Here is a 15,053-nt window from a genome sequence, read left to right on the forward strand (position 1 = left end):
GATATCTCAAGCTCAGACAAAATAACAATTTTGAAGCATATATGAATGCAGAGGTGAAAATTTAACCTATTCGAAGCCATAGACTTGAATGCAAATAAGCCAAGCTGAACCATGCATAGGACTAATTAGATTTGGCTAAGGAAGCAGAACTTAAGTCAAACTCAAGCATCAAAAACCATTCATAAAAAGTTTTGCTTGAAATAGGACAATGTGGCATGATCACAAGAAGCTCGATGAATTCTATAATTGCTCTTTTTGTATGAACTTTTGCTCTAAAGTCTGAAGGTTGTAACTTAATATCTTATATTATTCCTGCATTTATCTTTCAACTTCGTAAATCAATTAATATTACCTAAATACGAAAATGCACTTCAAGGATAGATGGAGTTTAGGAGGTAGAACATAATTTCAAACTGAAATTTTTTTTTTTATCAGTACCTTCTGTATGCGTGCACGCTCCTTTGGATATATGGCTTTATGTTCCCTAGTCAAGACAATGGCCTTCAACAGATTCCCACCATCAGTATGATTTAGTGATCCACCAGCTTCAGATGATCGAGCTAAAATTGCTTTAGCATCCCCAATGTTAGCAATAAAAACCTGCAATATCAATTTAACCAATGACCCATGACAAAAAGACCCTAATACCCTAATAAAAATTGAATAAATAAATTCCACTAAAGAGCACTTTTCTGCCAGCCTTTTTTTTAATTATAAGTTCCTTTCCTTTTAACGAGTTTGACAATTTAAAAATGAATTCCTCTTTTCAAATGTTTGCCAAAATCATTTTCCTTGAAGATGAGTAGATGACTTAGTTTTCCCTCCTAAGAAAAAATTTTATGTTGACCAGTTTTTCTAAGTGCCCCAAACACTAAAAGATACAAAAATATTTTCCAAGGAAATATTTTCCTTTAAAAAAAAAAAAGCTTAATTTTCCAACAATCTGCTTACCAAAAAAGCTTAATTTTCCAACTATCTGCTTACCAAAAAAGCTCAATTTTCCAACAATCTGCTTACCTTCTTTTTTTTTAGCACCTAACTATTAGGCTGTGTTCCTTTAATGCTTTTAAAATTTAATATTAAAAAAGGTTAAATTACATTCATGCCCTTACCTTTAATTGTACTGCCTCCTCCTATTGCAATAAACAACACTTCCATTTCTAAGGAGTAGAAGTGGCAATTTGTGTCGCGTCATGTCTAAACGGGTCGTGTCTAATTTTGACACGACACGATTATACTTGACCCGAACACGACACGATTATTAATCTTGTCATAAACTTCCAATCCAAACACAGCCAATTTATTAAACAGGTCACACGACATGACTCGTGTAACCTGTTTAATGACCCGCTTATCAAATAAGTCATCTAAAAAGGTTATACAACATGATCCGTGTAACCCGTTTAATGACTCGTATTACTTGTTTACTTAAAAATTTTGAGATGCTTGCAAGGGAGGGGATAGGATTTGAATCTGGGTCTATTCAGTAAATATGATCTTCTTCATATATAAATTAAATTAAAGTTATATTAGAATAAATAAATAATTAATAATATCACTAATTTATTTTATCAATGTATTCGTAGAAATTATTTTTCAATCAATACTAAAATTTTGTTAAATTTAATCCTTTATTTTTATTCTTAAAATAAATAAAATTTTATTTTTAAATATTAACAATCTTCAAAAGAAATTTATAGTCACTATGTAGTTTTATTTTCTTAACCTCATATAATTTATTTATTTATAAAATGAGCAGTTATAATGAAATCAATTATAATTTGAGTCTAATTTTTTTTTTTTTTTGTTCACTATCTAACTTGTTTAATATAGATGATATTAATCAAGAATTCAAATTTTCTTTTAATATCAAATGTTTCATAAAAATAATAAAAAATATAAATTATAAGATACTAAGAGTAAAATTATATTTTTAATTATAAATAAAAGGGTCATAATAGGTTTAAATGGATCAAAATGAAACAGGTTAACCTATTAACCTAATTAAATAAACCAGTTATTGCGTGTCTTATCGGGTTAAACAAGTCAACCCTATTAAACCCTTATTTTTAGCATGTCATAAATGAGTTGACCCGTTTATGACTCGAACCTGTTTATACTAAATCCAAACCCGTTTAACTATATGTCGAGTCATGTCGCATAATCCGGTCGTGTAAAAAATTGCTAGCTCTACTAAGGAGTGGATATCATAAAAAAACATTAAATCAAAATTTTGAGATAGTTTTTGCTTTCTAATTGAGGGTTTTGCTTCCTAATTGAGGGCGCAACTAATCCCTTGTCCACTGGTTGTTTGCTTCCGTGACCTCCTTGCCCTATCACATCATCTCCACAGAAATATTCTCAATCTTTATACTAATCCTAGATAATATTATGGAGCTTGCAGTCCTACAAATTGCAAGCATTCCTAATAATAAAGTACTTAAAGTCAACAGATAAATGTTAACCAACTTCAAGAGCATCAAAAGTATCATCCATTGATTACGTTAGCATCAAAACAATTACTTGATTTCTATTTGCAGCGATGGGGAGAATTAATAAAACTGCACAGATATTTCTATTGTATCAACAAATATTTTATTAGCACTCCCTAAATCACTAAATGGAACCTATCAATCATTCTATTTCATAATGCTTGTCTTATTATTTTTTTCAAACACACTCTTTACTTCGATCAAATGACCTTGACACTTCCAACATATATAAGGCTAATGAGATCATGATCCTCTAAGACATCTCATAGAAAACCTCAAGTGCAACAACTGTTCTCATGCATTTTCATCAACCCTGAAAACCAAAGAGTGTGGAAGGCTTAATTTCTATCATTTTTAACTCTTTAAGTAATGTCACCAATCCAGTGAACAACCAAGGCAACAGTGGCAAATTCTTCAACCCACCATGCACTGAAGTAACTTTAAGGAAGTCTACGTTCTTGGTCTGGAGAAGTTAAAAGAGAGAAGAAAGATTATGATTTCTGTCATTCTTAACTCTTTAAGTAATTGTACCAATCTAGTGAACAATCAAGGCAAAAATGGCAAATTCTTCAACCCACCATGCACTGAAGTGACTTTAAAAGAAGTCTACATTCTTGGTTTGGAGAAGTTAAAAGAGAGAAGAAAGATTATGAAATCACATGATTTACCATTCTTAGCAAAGAATACCATATTGGTTAGATTTGATCTTTCATAGTTCAAGGGTTTGAGTGATGATAGATTTAATAAAGCTAGGGAAAGAGTTTGCACATACAAGAAATGGAGATAAAAGAGAGGACAATCCACTTGGTCCAACAATGGAAAATCTTTCAAATGGTGGTAGTTGATACAATAACAAGGTAATTTTCCTATTAGAAAAGCTGATGGCATAATCAACCCTGTTGGTCCCATTCACAATAACTATCCATAAGGACTTGAAGGTAAACCCCAAAAAAATCTACAATTCTGCTCTATGACAACCAGGTAAAACAAATAACAAATACTGTCTCTGCACACATTCAACCAATGGTTTGACATTAAATAAAATAAATAAAAAAATCTTAGAAAAGTAACATCAAACTTACAGTTTGCCCCAATACCCAAACACATACAGCTGTAGCACCATCCTGCCATCCCCCTAATAAGAACACCGAGTGAATTGTTAGGTGAAACTTGAAATTTCCCAATATTTTTACCGCTTTCTGAAATTTTAATTGGAAGAAAAAGAAAAGGAAAGGAGGGGAATCTAGAAAGAACATTAAGTCAAGACTAGATGCCCAAAGAGAAGAAAACCAAAACCAAAGAGTTGATTAATTAAAAATAGAATAATACAGTCAACTAGACTTAAAAGCAAATGTTCCTGATGCAGACTCTAATTATGTTTATTACAATTGAATGGCCTTATGTCTTCAGAATATGATGTATTCGACCTTCTAATACATTGTGCTGGTACCTAATCTAAGTTTCCAAGCTCTCAAAAATTGAACTGCAGACAACAAATGACAAAAAGGAGAATAGATTGCTTCAAGAAAAAGAGCATCCAGATGTCTAAGACTTGATTCTAGCATTTACCTGAAGCACTTTCATGAAGGAGAGATTCATCGGTCTTTCGAAAACCTAAAACACAGAGTTAATATATATGCCTAGAAAATATGATAATACAGAAACTAACCAGCAATTGACATGTACAATAAATTTATACCATCAAGTATGGCCTTTTTCGCAGCTTTCACATCCAACTGCAACACAGAACATTAATTAAAATGTTAAAATACTAAATAACAAGAGTTGATTGTTACAGCATTCAGTCAGGAAACAAGAAATATAATCACGTTTCAAACTTGAAAGGTAAATAATATGAGCTAAACATGAATTCAACATAATCAGACTAGAAGAAAAAAATAAGTAAATAAAAAATATATAAAATGCCACATAACTGCTGAAAAAAAAAATAAAAGATCAAAGATATTAATTGAAAACAAAATAATTAGAAAATATATAGGTAGTAGAATAATCTCTCTAAAACAATTATCGTGTATATGCATTAATAAGCTAGGATATGTTAATGGACAAGAGCAACATTACATGGTACAAGCTCTTAAAGAATTATTAAAACCGAAACTAAACATTGAGAGCAAAAAAGCAAACAAAATTTGCATAGAAGACACCATTTAGGCATGACAAAAACTATATTAAGTGGAATTTATTACTGATGATGCCATCACTGGCCCGGAGCCCCTAAACTTGAGTTAAGCATAATAATATTCATGTAGTGCCAAGATACCACAAGCCACCATGGCCAAACAAATCTCAAGGCTTTGTCCTTTTGTATTATTATACAGAACTAGATTTAGAGGATCGTAGCAATGGATCAATGGACTAGTATTTTTTAATACACAGGATCCACTAAGAGTGGCAAGTGTAGAGCATACTCATGCCTTAGTAGAGGATGATATAAATAAGATAGAATTCTTGACTTTCAGGAGAGGGAGAGAAATTTAAAAAGCCATAAGATAAGATAAGAAAGTTGAAATGTTATTGCTTGGTAACTCTTGCTCCAAATGAAACCTAAGCTCCCTTTTTATGAGAGGAGAGCTGAAACTATTACAAAAACTTTTTATACAGACACATGTCTACCTAATAGTTAGGTGGAGACATCTAACAAGATAAGAACTAGTTAGGTAGGTACATGACTTATGCCTAACTAAGTCATGCATAAAGACAAATGACTCATTTGACTAAGATTAATTATACAGAGAACTTATCTGACTAAAATTAATTACACAGATACATATTTTTTCAGCTTCAGAGAGACAGTCTACTGAGGGCATCTATCACGGGTTGCATACTGCGAAGCTTTTGCCAGAATAGTCTACAGGCTTCATTTTGGATTTTCCGGGTGTATTTTGGTTCTATTTTGAAGAGTTCTTTTCTAGAAGGAATTCTGACTGGGACCCAAATTATTATTGTAATAATCTGAGTCATCAAAATCGATGTCCTTGCCATAAAAATCTCTTTTCCATGAGCTTCCAGGTTCATCAAAGGGTTTGGTGTCGGTGTTCATATCTGTTGGATCCTATGAATCTTGTCAAATCTCTGAACTGTAGTCCAGAACCGCTTCAGGTTTTGCTTTCGGACCTATAGAGGTTGATTCCAAAATTTGAGCTTTAGGCCTGAAGTGGTTGAGTTCATGTAAATAGTCTGTATTTTTTTTTTTTTTTTTTTTTTGAGGATGGCGGACGTATCTCTTGTGGTGATAAACTTGAAATAAGTCAGGTATTCATAGACTGAATTTTGAGTCCAGAGTATCCCTTCAGGATTTCTAAAGAAAGGTCAATACATGATGAACAGTGAGCAAAATTCCTTACGATCGTATGATGATCTATGCCATAGACCATAATGATTGATGATCTTTTTTAGATCATTGCACCATTGAGGAATTGGCAGGAACTAGTCAAGAAAGTTTCAGATGATTTTTTTTCTGGTTGCTCCTGTCATTAAGGAAATAGTACATGAGTATAGTGGGAACTTCAAAACCAATGGCATAGAGAGTAGTCATACACCATAAGAACCATTTTTCTTCAAAGAGCAGGTCCTCTGAAGGACTAAAACAGAAAACCGTGAGGAATGAAGCGTCTGGACGAAACTGAGTGTGGTTGTCTTTATATTATCTGAGGACATTGGATAGGTTTTGAAAATGGAATAAATGATTTTTTGCAAATTCAATAATTTGGAACAGGGTCATTGTTGATGTGCATCCGGGTGGAAATGTTTCTATTGCTGGAATGAGGAACTGTGGTATCGGAGCTTTAGAGGAGCTGGAGGAGTCTGCCATAAAGATGAGAGAAATTGTCTAAAGAGAAGTGAGTAAAGAAATATTCGGTGGTCTGGTGAGGAGATTTGGGATGAGGTTGAGATGCCCTTTTATATGTTGGACAGTGTAGTCATATTTATCAAATCAGCTTTTGAGCCTCAATAATTGTGGTTCTAGAAGAGTCTTATTTTTGAAATGAAGGACCTTTGGAAAAGAAGAATTGTCCATCACTATCAGAAAACAATGGCCGATAAGATGAAACTCAAATTTCTTGATTCTATTCTTAATGGCCAAGATCTCCTTGTAGATCATGTGATAGTGTTTTTCAGATTCTTTGAATTGTCCACTTGCATGACCACAAATTTGTCGCTTTTCATCAAGTTCTTCAAGTAAAATAGCACCCCAATATTCATAACTGGCATCAGTCTGGAGAATTTCTTTTTCCTGTTCTTAGAATTTTTAGAGGAGGGGGGTTTTAAGCTATTTTCTTTGAAACCTTTACGGCTGTGGTCTGTTCATTACCCCAAGTGGGGGCCTTCTTTTTTAGCATCTTGGAAAGCTAACTAGTTTATTTGGACACATAAGGGATAAAGTCTTTGAGATAGTTGATAATTCTAAGAAATTGCTGAATTTGTTTGACAGTGAGATTTGCATCTGGGAATTTGAGCAATTCTTGGGCAATATGACGTTCAGGGTGGTACATCCCATTTTCAAATTTTATTCCAAGAAATTCAATATCAGTTTGGGCCAAGTAGCTCTTTCTTTCAGATAGCATAATCCCGTATTGTTGGACTAAAGAGTAAAATTGAGCCAAGAGTTGTTTATGGGTCGAACTATCTTTTGAAAATAACAGAATATTATCAATGTAGATCAGGGCACTATGAAGAATAGGCTCAAAGATTCGAACCATGGCATTTTGAAATAGTGAGGGAGCAACTTTGAGCCCAAAAGGCATTACGGTCCACTGATATTGAGTATTAGGAATGCAGAATGTTGTATTGCATCTTTCTGCTAGATCAATTCCTAACTGCCAAAATCCTGTTTTAAGATTAAACTTTGAGAAGATATGCACTTCTTGTAAATGAGTGAACAGAGAACTGATCCTGGGAAGTGAAAATTTGTCATCCATTAAGAAATGATTTAAGGGCTTATAGTCAATGACCAGCTTTTTCTTCCCTCGAATTTTTTCTAATATTTTTTCAACATAAAATGCTTGACAGGTCCAACTTGAACTGGTGAGCTCAATAAGACCTTATTGAGCTCACCAGTTCAGGATGGACCTGTAGAAGCAGCTGTTGGCATTCCTGTTAAGCTAGCAGGAGGTCTGTTAGAGTCATTCCTGGATAAGTTGTCTTTGTGGGGTTGACATCTTCATTAAGCTTAAAAGGACGCTTAATAAAGAAATCTCTGTTTTTCCATAGAGGTGTTGAATAAGAAAAGTCTGCATGGGACTCTGCATAGGATGGCATGAGCAGCTCCTTGTATTTGATAAATTCTTCTGGAACTTCAAACAAGGAGAACATTTTTGGAACAGTGGTGAAGGTTTTAAAAGACCTTTTGTGTTTCAAGCCTATAGGAAGGATTTGAAGATGTTGAGCTTGCTAATACACATCAAATCCTATCAATAAATCTTTATCAAGCAAAGTTGATCCACTGACTTTTTGTCCATATGATACAGTTTGGAAAGAACTGTATTTCAATGGGCTCTTTGGTAATGAGGTTGGTGCGAAATACTTTCCCATCTGCGGCTTTAAAATATTCTGAATAAGACATCCATGCTTCATCAGGCAATACTGAAGGATTCATCATGTTTTTATAGGCATCAATATCAAAAAAACCAATGATAGGAATTGGTCTTTCATATTTGGAAGGTAGGACATGAATGTGCACCAACGGAATTGAGATCAGGAGCTATACTGGATGGCAAGACTGAAGAGTATTGATACTGAGGTACTCGAAATCATCTTCTAATGAAGATTTTTCTTCGTCTGAAAAGATCTCTTTCAGGATGAAGACAGTTTCTTCATTAGCTTCTTCTTGTTCTGAAAATAGAGACTTAATGTCAGCATTGTCCAGGTCAAAATGCGTCTTTGGTGAATTTGTTGAATCAATTTTGCTGCTTGTTTGGGCTTTTGAGGGCATTCTTTGGAGAAGTGTCCCTTTTTTCCACAGATAAAGCATCTGTCTTTTTTGAACTTTTTTCCTTTGGCTATTTTTTCTTGAAAAATCGAACAGATCTTCCTTTCTTCCTGTTTTTGCCACTATTGATTCTGCAATGCTTCAGATGCTTCTTCTTTTTGGATTTGCAAGTGCAATTCTTTTCTTTACATTTGATTGCGAGATAAGATTTTTTGCACATTTTTCGCAGGGATTTGTTATTGTCTAACATGTCACTCAGAAAGCGCTGCTGATCACACATTTTTCAAGAGTGGTTAGCGTCATTTGATGAATTTCTCCCAGAGTTATCTGGGTCATGTCTTTGCGGGTTGCCAAAATTGCTCACTGTAATTCAGGCTGCAATTGTTCTGGCAAAGAAGCAATATAAGTGTGTCTCAAATTGACATCATTGTATCCATTCAACAGATAATATCTCTAAGACATCCTTTGTCAATGAAACTCAATATCTTTCTATTTTAAAGAGCAGCATTTCATCTCAAAGTATTCTTGTTGCACCTGTCTGTTGAGAAGTGTGTAGTCATCAATGAATTCCTCATAGAGAGCATTCATAACTCTTACGATCGATGCTTGGTAAGACAAGAGCCGCTTGTAATCTCCAAGACTCTCGAACCATTCTCTTAATGATCTAATGAATCTACCGGAGAGTTTTTTCAAAATACTCAATAATACCGCATCCAGTTTAGACATTTAGAGATCAAGCCAAGCATGGAATTCCGTCATTCTATCTCTCCATTTGACTAGAGGAATATCATCAAAAGTGAACAAAGGACCAGAAGTTGGCCTGGGGAGAGCTTTATCTGGATTTTCTCCATAAGAGTATCAGTTGATTGCTCTACATGAGGTTCTGTGATCCAATCATTAGAGCCTGTTGAAGTTGCCATCAGTAGGTTTGAGATATCTGCCAATTCTTCTTCAGAATCAGTTCCTGATAAGGAGTCTGGCTCATTTGTTAGGGGCCCAACTGAAATTGACAATTGTTGGAAAGGAGGATCACCAGCCATTTGCTATTTGTCTTTTTTGGGTTTGACTTTATCTTCCTCCATCGATTCTGAAGATGAAATACTTTTAGAGGGTTGAGCAGTAGATGAGAAAGGCTGAGCTTTTGGTTTAGGCTTTTCTTGAAAACGATCACGGAATGGTGATTGAGGATAAGAGTTTATCTGATAGAATGGCTTATAGATAAAGGGTGGATAAAATGAAGAAAAAGGATTATAATAAGAAGGGGACGAAATAGATTATGATGATCATGGTCAAATGGTGATGGTTTCCTTTTGGCTAAGTCAGCTTCTATCTGAGCAATCTGAGCCTTTAATTTTTTTTATTTTTGACTCCTTTTGCTCAAATTCATAGCCAAACCTTTTCTGCTAAAGTAAGGCTCTGAGGTCTTTATCAAGTTAATTGACCCTGGACTGAAGATCAACATAAAGTTTATTGACTTGAGCTGATAAATTATCAACCTTTGTTTCAGTCAATTTAGCTTGTCCGACTATCAGGTCCATTTTTTATTCAATTTTTTCTAGGAAAGCATTTTAAGCCTTAGTATTTAAAGTCTGCCAGTTGAGGACTTCTTCAGCATGAGTTAATGGCTTAGGCTATCCGTCTGGGCTAACAGCAAATGTTCGAATAAATAGCCTGGATGTAAGTTGTTGTGCTGGATCAATTCGGTGCCTGAGTGGCGCAAAATCTAATTCATACATGTTCTTGTGAGAACATCATACAAAGCTGTACAAGAGGAAGTACCAGAGGTGATGGAACAGGAACCCTTTTTTCTTTCTCCCTTTCTTTTCTCAAGATTTCTAAGGCAAGTTCATAGATTGGTAAAGGAATTTTCCTTTGAACATCTTTATGAACACCAATCCAGGGTCCTGAATTTGGAGAGGAATCCCTTCTACCTTTCAGGGTCTTACAGGGAGAATCTTGCTTCTTTTTCCCTTTCCTGCGACTGGGATAACTGTCATCATCATCATCCCAGTTTTCTAGGTCACAGTCACATCCTTCATCGCACATTCCTGAACCTGGAACATCCCAAATAAAATGTCCATGAATTTTATCTGTGTAGACTGGTTGTCCATCTACCCAAAAGGAGTGAACAGGAACTTTTTTCTCTTTTTCCTCGCACTGGAGAGATCATCATGGTTTGAAAGATTGCAGGAGCTTGTGAAGTACTTCCTGGTTCCTTAAAAATGGTCTTAACAGTGCCATCTGCTTGCCTGTGAAACGTGGGCTCTGTCACTTAGATAGGTCAAGAATTATGGTGCAGCTTTTCATCGTTGGTAAACCATTCCCGCGGAATGATCTTTACCAAATCTTCTGTAAACAGTTATCGAGGAATCTGAATAATAATGGGTGTGGTTTCTGTGTCTGCAAGGATGAATAGAGCATCAAAGGACACTCCTAGCTAAAATAAATCTATGGCATAATCTTGAAGCCTATAGATTATCTGATGGTGTAAGGTAGCTGCCATAGAGGCGATAGTCTGTTCTACCTCAATAAACTGAACTTGGACTTTTAGTGCCGTGGAAATATTAGGGTCTAAAAGAGACATGTTATAGTTGGAAAAGAAAGTAAGGACCCCACTTCCAATGTGGAGAGTGGTTATACAGGTGCCAATCATAGCATGTTCATAATTGGGGAACCTGATATCCAATAAGGACAATCTGGCTGTTACTGAGAGGCCTCATCTGCCATGGAGGGTGAGCACAAGGCGAACAGCTCCATAATGGAGATGAGAATATCCTTGTCTTCTCCATGAAGGGATAAGGGCTGGGGGAATTTCAAGAGTCACATACTGTTCTGCAGTTGTAGATTTAAGAGCACACTGATCCAGACGTGAAGTCTGAACATACTCCTTAGTAGCCGTTCTTCTCGAGAAAATGAGAGTTCTAATGCTTCTAGTAAAAAATCCAGAGCGCCTGTAAATATTATATAGACTTATTAGAGGAAGAAGAGATTCTTCAACCTGTGCGCCATCAGGGATGTGCTAAAGTTTGTCTACATGAAGGCAGAAATTCCAGTGCTCTTCCAAAAATAACTCCATACAGATAAACTTTTAAAAAAATTATAATTTTTCTACTCCATACAAATAACTATTTGATCATTAAAAAAATAAGATATTGTTAGAGTTAATAACTAACTAATAAACAAACAGTTCAAGCTTATGGTAAATTAGAAGAACTTTCTCTATTTCTAATCTCTTTTTTATCCAAAAACCTTAACAGGGTTGTTTCCACATTATTTTTTCAAGATCTCTTTATTATCCTTGGTCACTTTGATTTCCTTTTTAATTAAGTATAACACTTTAATATCATCAAAAAACTAAGAGATGCTACCTTTTTCATTAGATAGGGAGATTGGGAACTCGAACCTAACATTGTGTTACAGGTCCTGTTAAGGATCCAAGAAATATGGGCCTAGATCCAAAGCCTTTGAGGGTCTATTATAGGAAAAATGTGAAGAAGAAAGAAGCATCCAGAAAGTGACAGCTGGAAGAGAATACTGTGGAGGTTATACAGTTAGAGGAATTTACGGAAGAAGGTTCACATGGTCCATAAGGGAAGAATCCAGCTTGTAAATAAAGCATACTGTAGCAGAGAAAGCATTCAGAGTTTTCTTTTTATTCAGCCATAGCTGGGGATTGCTTGTGCTAGTTCGGGAGTATTCTCCTGGTTATCTTCTCTGTCATCTTTTATTTATTTATTTATTTATTTATTTATTTATTTATTTTAACTTTGGAGAGCATTGAGAAGTTATTGAGAGATTATTGTGTAAAGGCTGCTACCATTTCTTCTTCAATACAAACTCAGTATTCTTCTCATTCTCTGTTACTTTTATTGACTGTTCCTAACTCTTATCATTATTTGCCAAGTCAAGTGTCATGCCTTCAGTCACAGGACCAAGCCACACTGGTCTAAGAGATGCTAATAGTCAGTTAGCTTTCATTCATTCAATTTGTTCACAAACATGAAGTCTTGTGATCAATACCATACACTTGCAAATGAACATATTTGAGCATAACAAGTAATCCCCAATGGAATTAATAACACACCAAATCATTATTCAAACAATAAAAAGTCGTTTTAGTAATTTTATTTGGGTAAATTACTATTTAGTCATTTAGGTTTGTCAATATTCATTAGTCAATCCCTGCATTTTTAAAACCAGATTAGATGATCCCTAACATTCAATTTTGTTAAGACGTCAGTCCTTCCTTTCACTTTTGCACCTTTCTATGATACTCAAAGAGAAACTGATATAAGGCTTTAATAGTAAAAGGAATTGATGGAAATCCATTGCCTGACTACATCAGCAGCTAATAAAAAGCAGAGTCGCTAACATCAAAAGCTAATACCTTTTCCACAAGAGCAAAAGTAACCCAGTAATAAAACCATTCAGTTTGTGTGTACCATTAGCAACCAAGCATACCTAACAGCGACAAATACAACAGAATGCCATATTTACAAGGAGTCTTGAAAACCAGTGTGAAGATTATGGCCTGATTGACAATAATTTGTATACGCAACTGTAACACATTGAGCTCAAATTTCACATTTAGGCCAAAGTTTCTCTTGCAATGCATGTATCATAATATTTAGTTTATATGGCCATATAGAGAAACACAGGTTACTAAATGTTTTGGAGCAACATCGTTCCAAACTAAGGCAGCAAACCCACCATGACCAAATAAAGCAGCAAAAAAACTTCATGATAGCAAAAAGAATTCATGGAGATCAATAAGATGACAGAGAAAGAGAGAGGAATGAAGCAAAGGCGGACTTAATACGTGATCACAGTCATTAGGAAACGAAAAGTATGATTTCTTCTTTCCCTGAAGAGGGGAGCACAGTTAAGACATCACAAATCATCCTGGGTTCAAGCACTAATTAACAACCAGAATCTCAATCATATAATTTTCATTTGGCTCCCCCTAAATGATTCAATGAGTCAGTTACTGCAACCAAATTGCATTTTCATGTGAATATACATAACACAAACTTAATCCAACAAAAGCAGGGATAAAAGAACACAAGAAATTAGACCAAGCAAACACACCAACTCACGTGGTAAGCCAGCTGAAAGAACATTTCTGTGTAAATGCTTCTTAGCATACTCAGCAGCGAACCGCCCTCCATGCCCATCATAGACTGCAAAATGAGCACACCTGTTTCAAAAGTAGCAGAACAGCAACCATAAAATTAGGTTTTCCGTTTGCTTCCTTAATTGGGGAAAACAAAAAGAAGAAAAATGACCTCAATGTGCCTGGAGAATCCAAGCTCGCCTCCGGAAGCAATACCCAAGCATCCTCCATGGAATGCCTGGAACCTTTATCTTCTGCAGCGTCAGCTTCGATGTTGAATCCCTTCTTCACCTCCATACTCTGCTTCGCTTCTTTCATACAAACTTTTTGGTTGGTTTCTTCTTCACTCACTTCATCCATATCTGAATCTATCTTTATCGCTTTCTCCTCCAATGCATTTTCTTCTGTTCTCTGCTTCTTTAATCCCAACTCTGATTCCTCGAAATCGCCCTCGCGCTTGTGGTTGTCGTTTGAGTTCTCAGTATCAGAGATAGAATGGGTGCCCTGCATTGTTTTTGCCATTGATTAATATGAAAGCTTGTGAATGACTATTGCCTGCATGTTGTGCAGTGACATCTGCTGGGATCCTCAGATAAAAAATTGGACGAATCGAAGGGCCTTTTTTTAATAGAAATTGAAAGGCTCTTCAGCTGCGCCTATATAAAACCCCAGAAAATTAATGCCCGTTTGGTTCAGTTTTCAGCCGTGCGTGGTTAGGGAAGTGCTACCATACCTTGAAAATCACCCACTCTCAATTTCACATTGAATTCGTATTTTCAAGAAAATTATAATGTGCTCCCGAAGTGCTAAATTTTAACACTTTCATATTTAAATAAAGGAAAATATTTGGTATACAAAAAAAATATTTATAAAAGTTGCACAAAATAAAATGTCCACTTTATCCTTAAGTCATTTAAGTTCCAAATTAATTTAGTTTTCAGCTAAAATCATTGCCTTCTAAAATTCAACCAATCATAATTTTTTTATTTTTTGACTAATTAGCTCTTATCAATCTTTTAATCAATTATATCCCATCAATTTTTTAATCAATCAATCGCTCCTATTAATCTTTCAACTAATTATAGCCCACTAATAATTTAATCAATTATGTCTAACCACACTAAAAATTCAATCAATTACAATTGATTTATATAGTGTGTTAAAATCGAACCGAATCGGATTAGTCGAATCAATTTAAATGAAAACCGGGTCAATGACTAGTTCGGTTCAACCTTTAATCTATTTTATTTAGCAAATTAGAGTTGGCCCATTTAAATCGAGCGAGTAACCGGTAAACCAATTACAACATAAAATCAAGTAGCTATAATCAATTAGATTAATTAATCAAGTAACTATTAATAATTAGATCATGAATCAAGTAACTATGTTCAATTACAATATAATCACTTGGATAAAAAATCAAGTAACTAATAACAATTAGTGTCACACCCCGGCTTAGTGGGCCCCAGCTCAAGCCCCTCTATGGGTGGCCATCTTG

General features: G+C 35.0%; 1 protein-coding gene across 7 annotated transcripts in view; it reads right to left on the reverse strand.

Annotated features, from left to right (window-relative positions):
• Window positions 1-14,355, reverse strand: part of LOC110653766 (probable protein phosphatase 2C 8) — a 53,823-nt gene extending 39,468 nt beyond the window's left edge. For 4 of the 7 annotated variants that reach the window (XR_009148258.1, XR_009148263.1, XM_058145716.1 and 1 more), the window contains exons 1-6: window positions 13,728-14,355; window positions 13,531-13,639; window positions 4,192-4,228; window positions 4,062-4,106; window positions 3,575-3,627; window positions 439-600 (exon numbers count right to left, since the gene is read on the reverse strand). Coding sequence is in view for 4 of the 7 variants with exons in the window: in XM_058145716.1 (XP_058001699.1) it covers window positions 439-600; window positions 3,575-3,627; window positions 4,062-4,106; window positions 4,192-4,228; window positions 13,531-13,639; window positions 13,728-14,077 (756 nt within the window). In the remaining 3 variants the exon portion in view is untranslated. The remainder of the gene's footprint in view (window positions 1-438; window positions 601-3,574; window positions 3,628-4,061; window positions 4,107-4,191; window positions 4,229-13,530; window positions 13,640-13,727) is intronic. The other 3 variants (XR_009148262.1, XM_058145719.1, XM_058145717.1) reach the window with 2 other exon arrangements.
• Between the last annotated feature and the right edge of the window lie 698 nt (window positions 14,356-15,053).

Source organism: Hevea brasiliensis, chromosome 1, assembly GCF_030052815.1.
Source record: "Hevea brasiliensis isolate MT/VB/25A 57/8 chromosome 1, ASM3005281v1, whole genome shotgun sequence".
Lineage (NCBI taxonomy): Eukaryota > Viridiplantae > Streptophyta > Magnoliopsida > Malpighiales > Euphorbiaceae > Hevea > Hevea brasiliensis.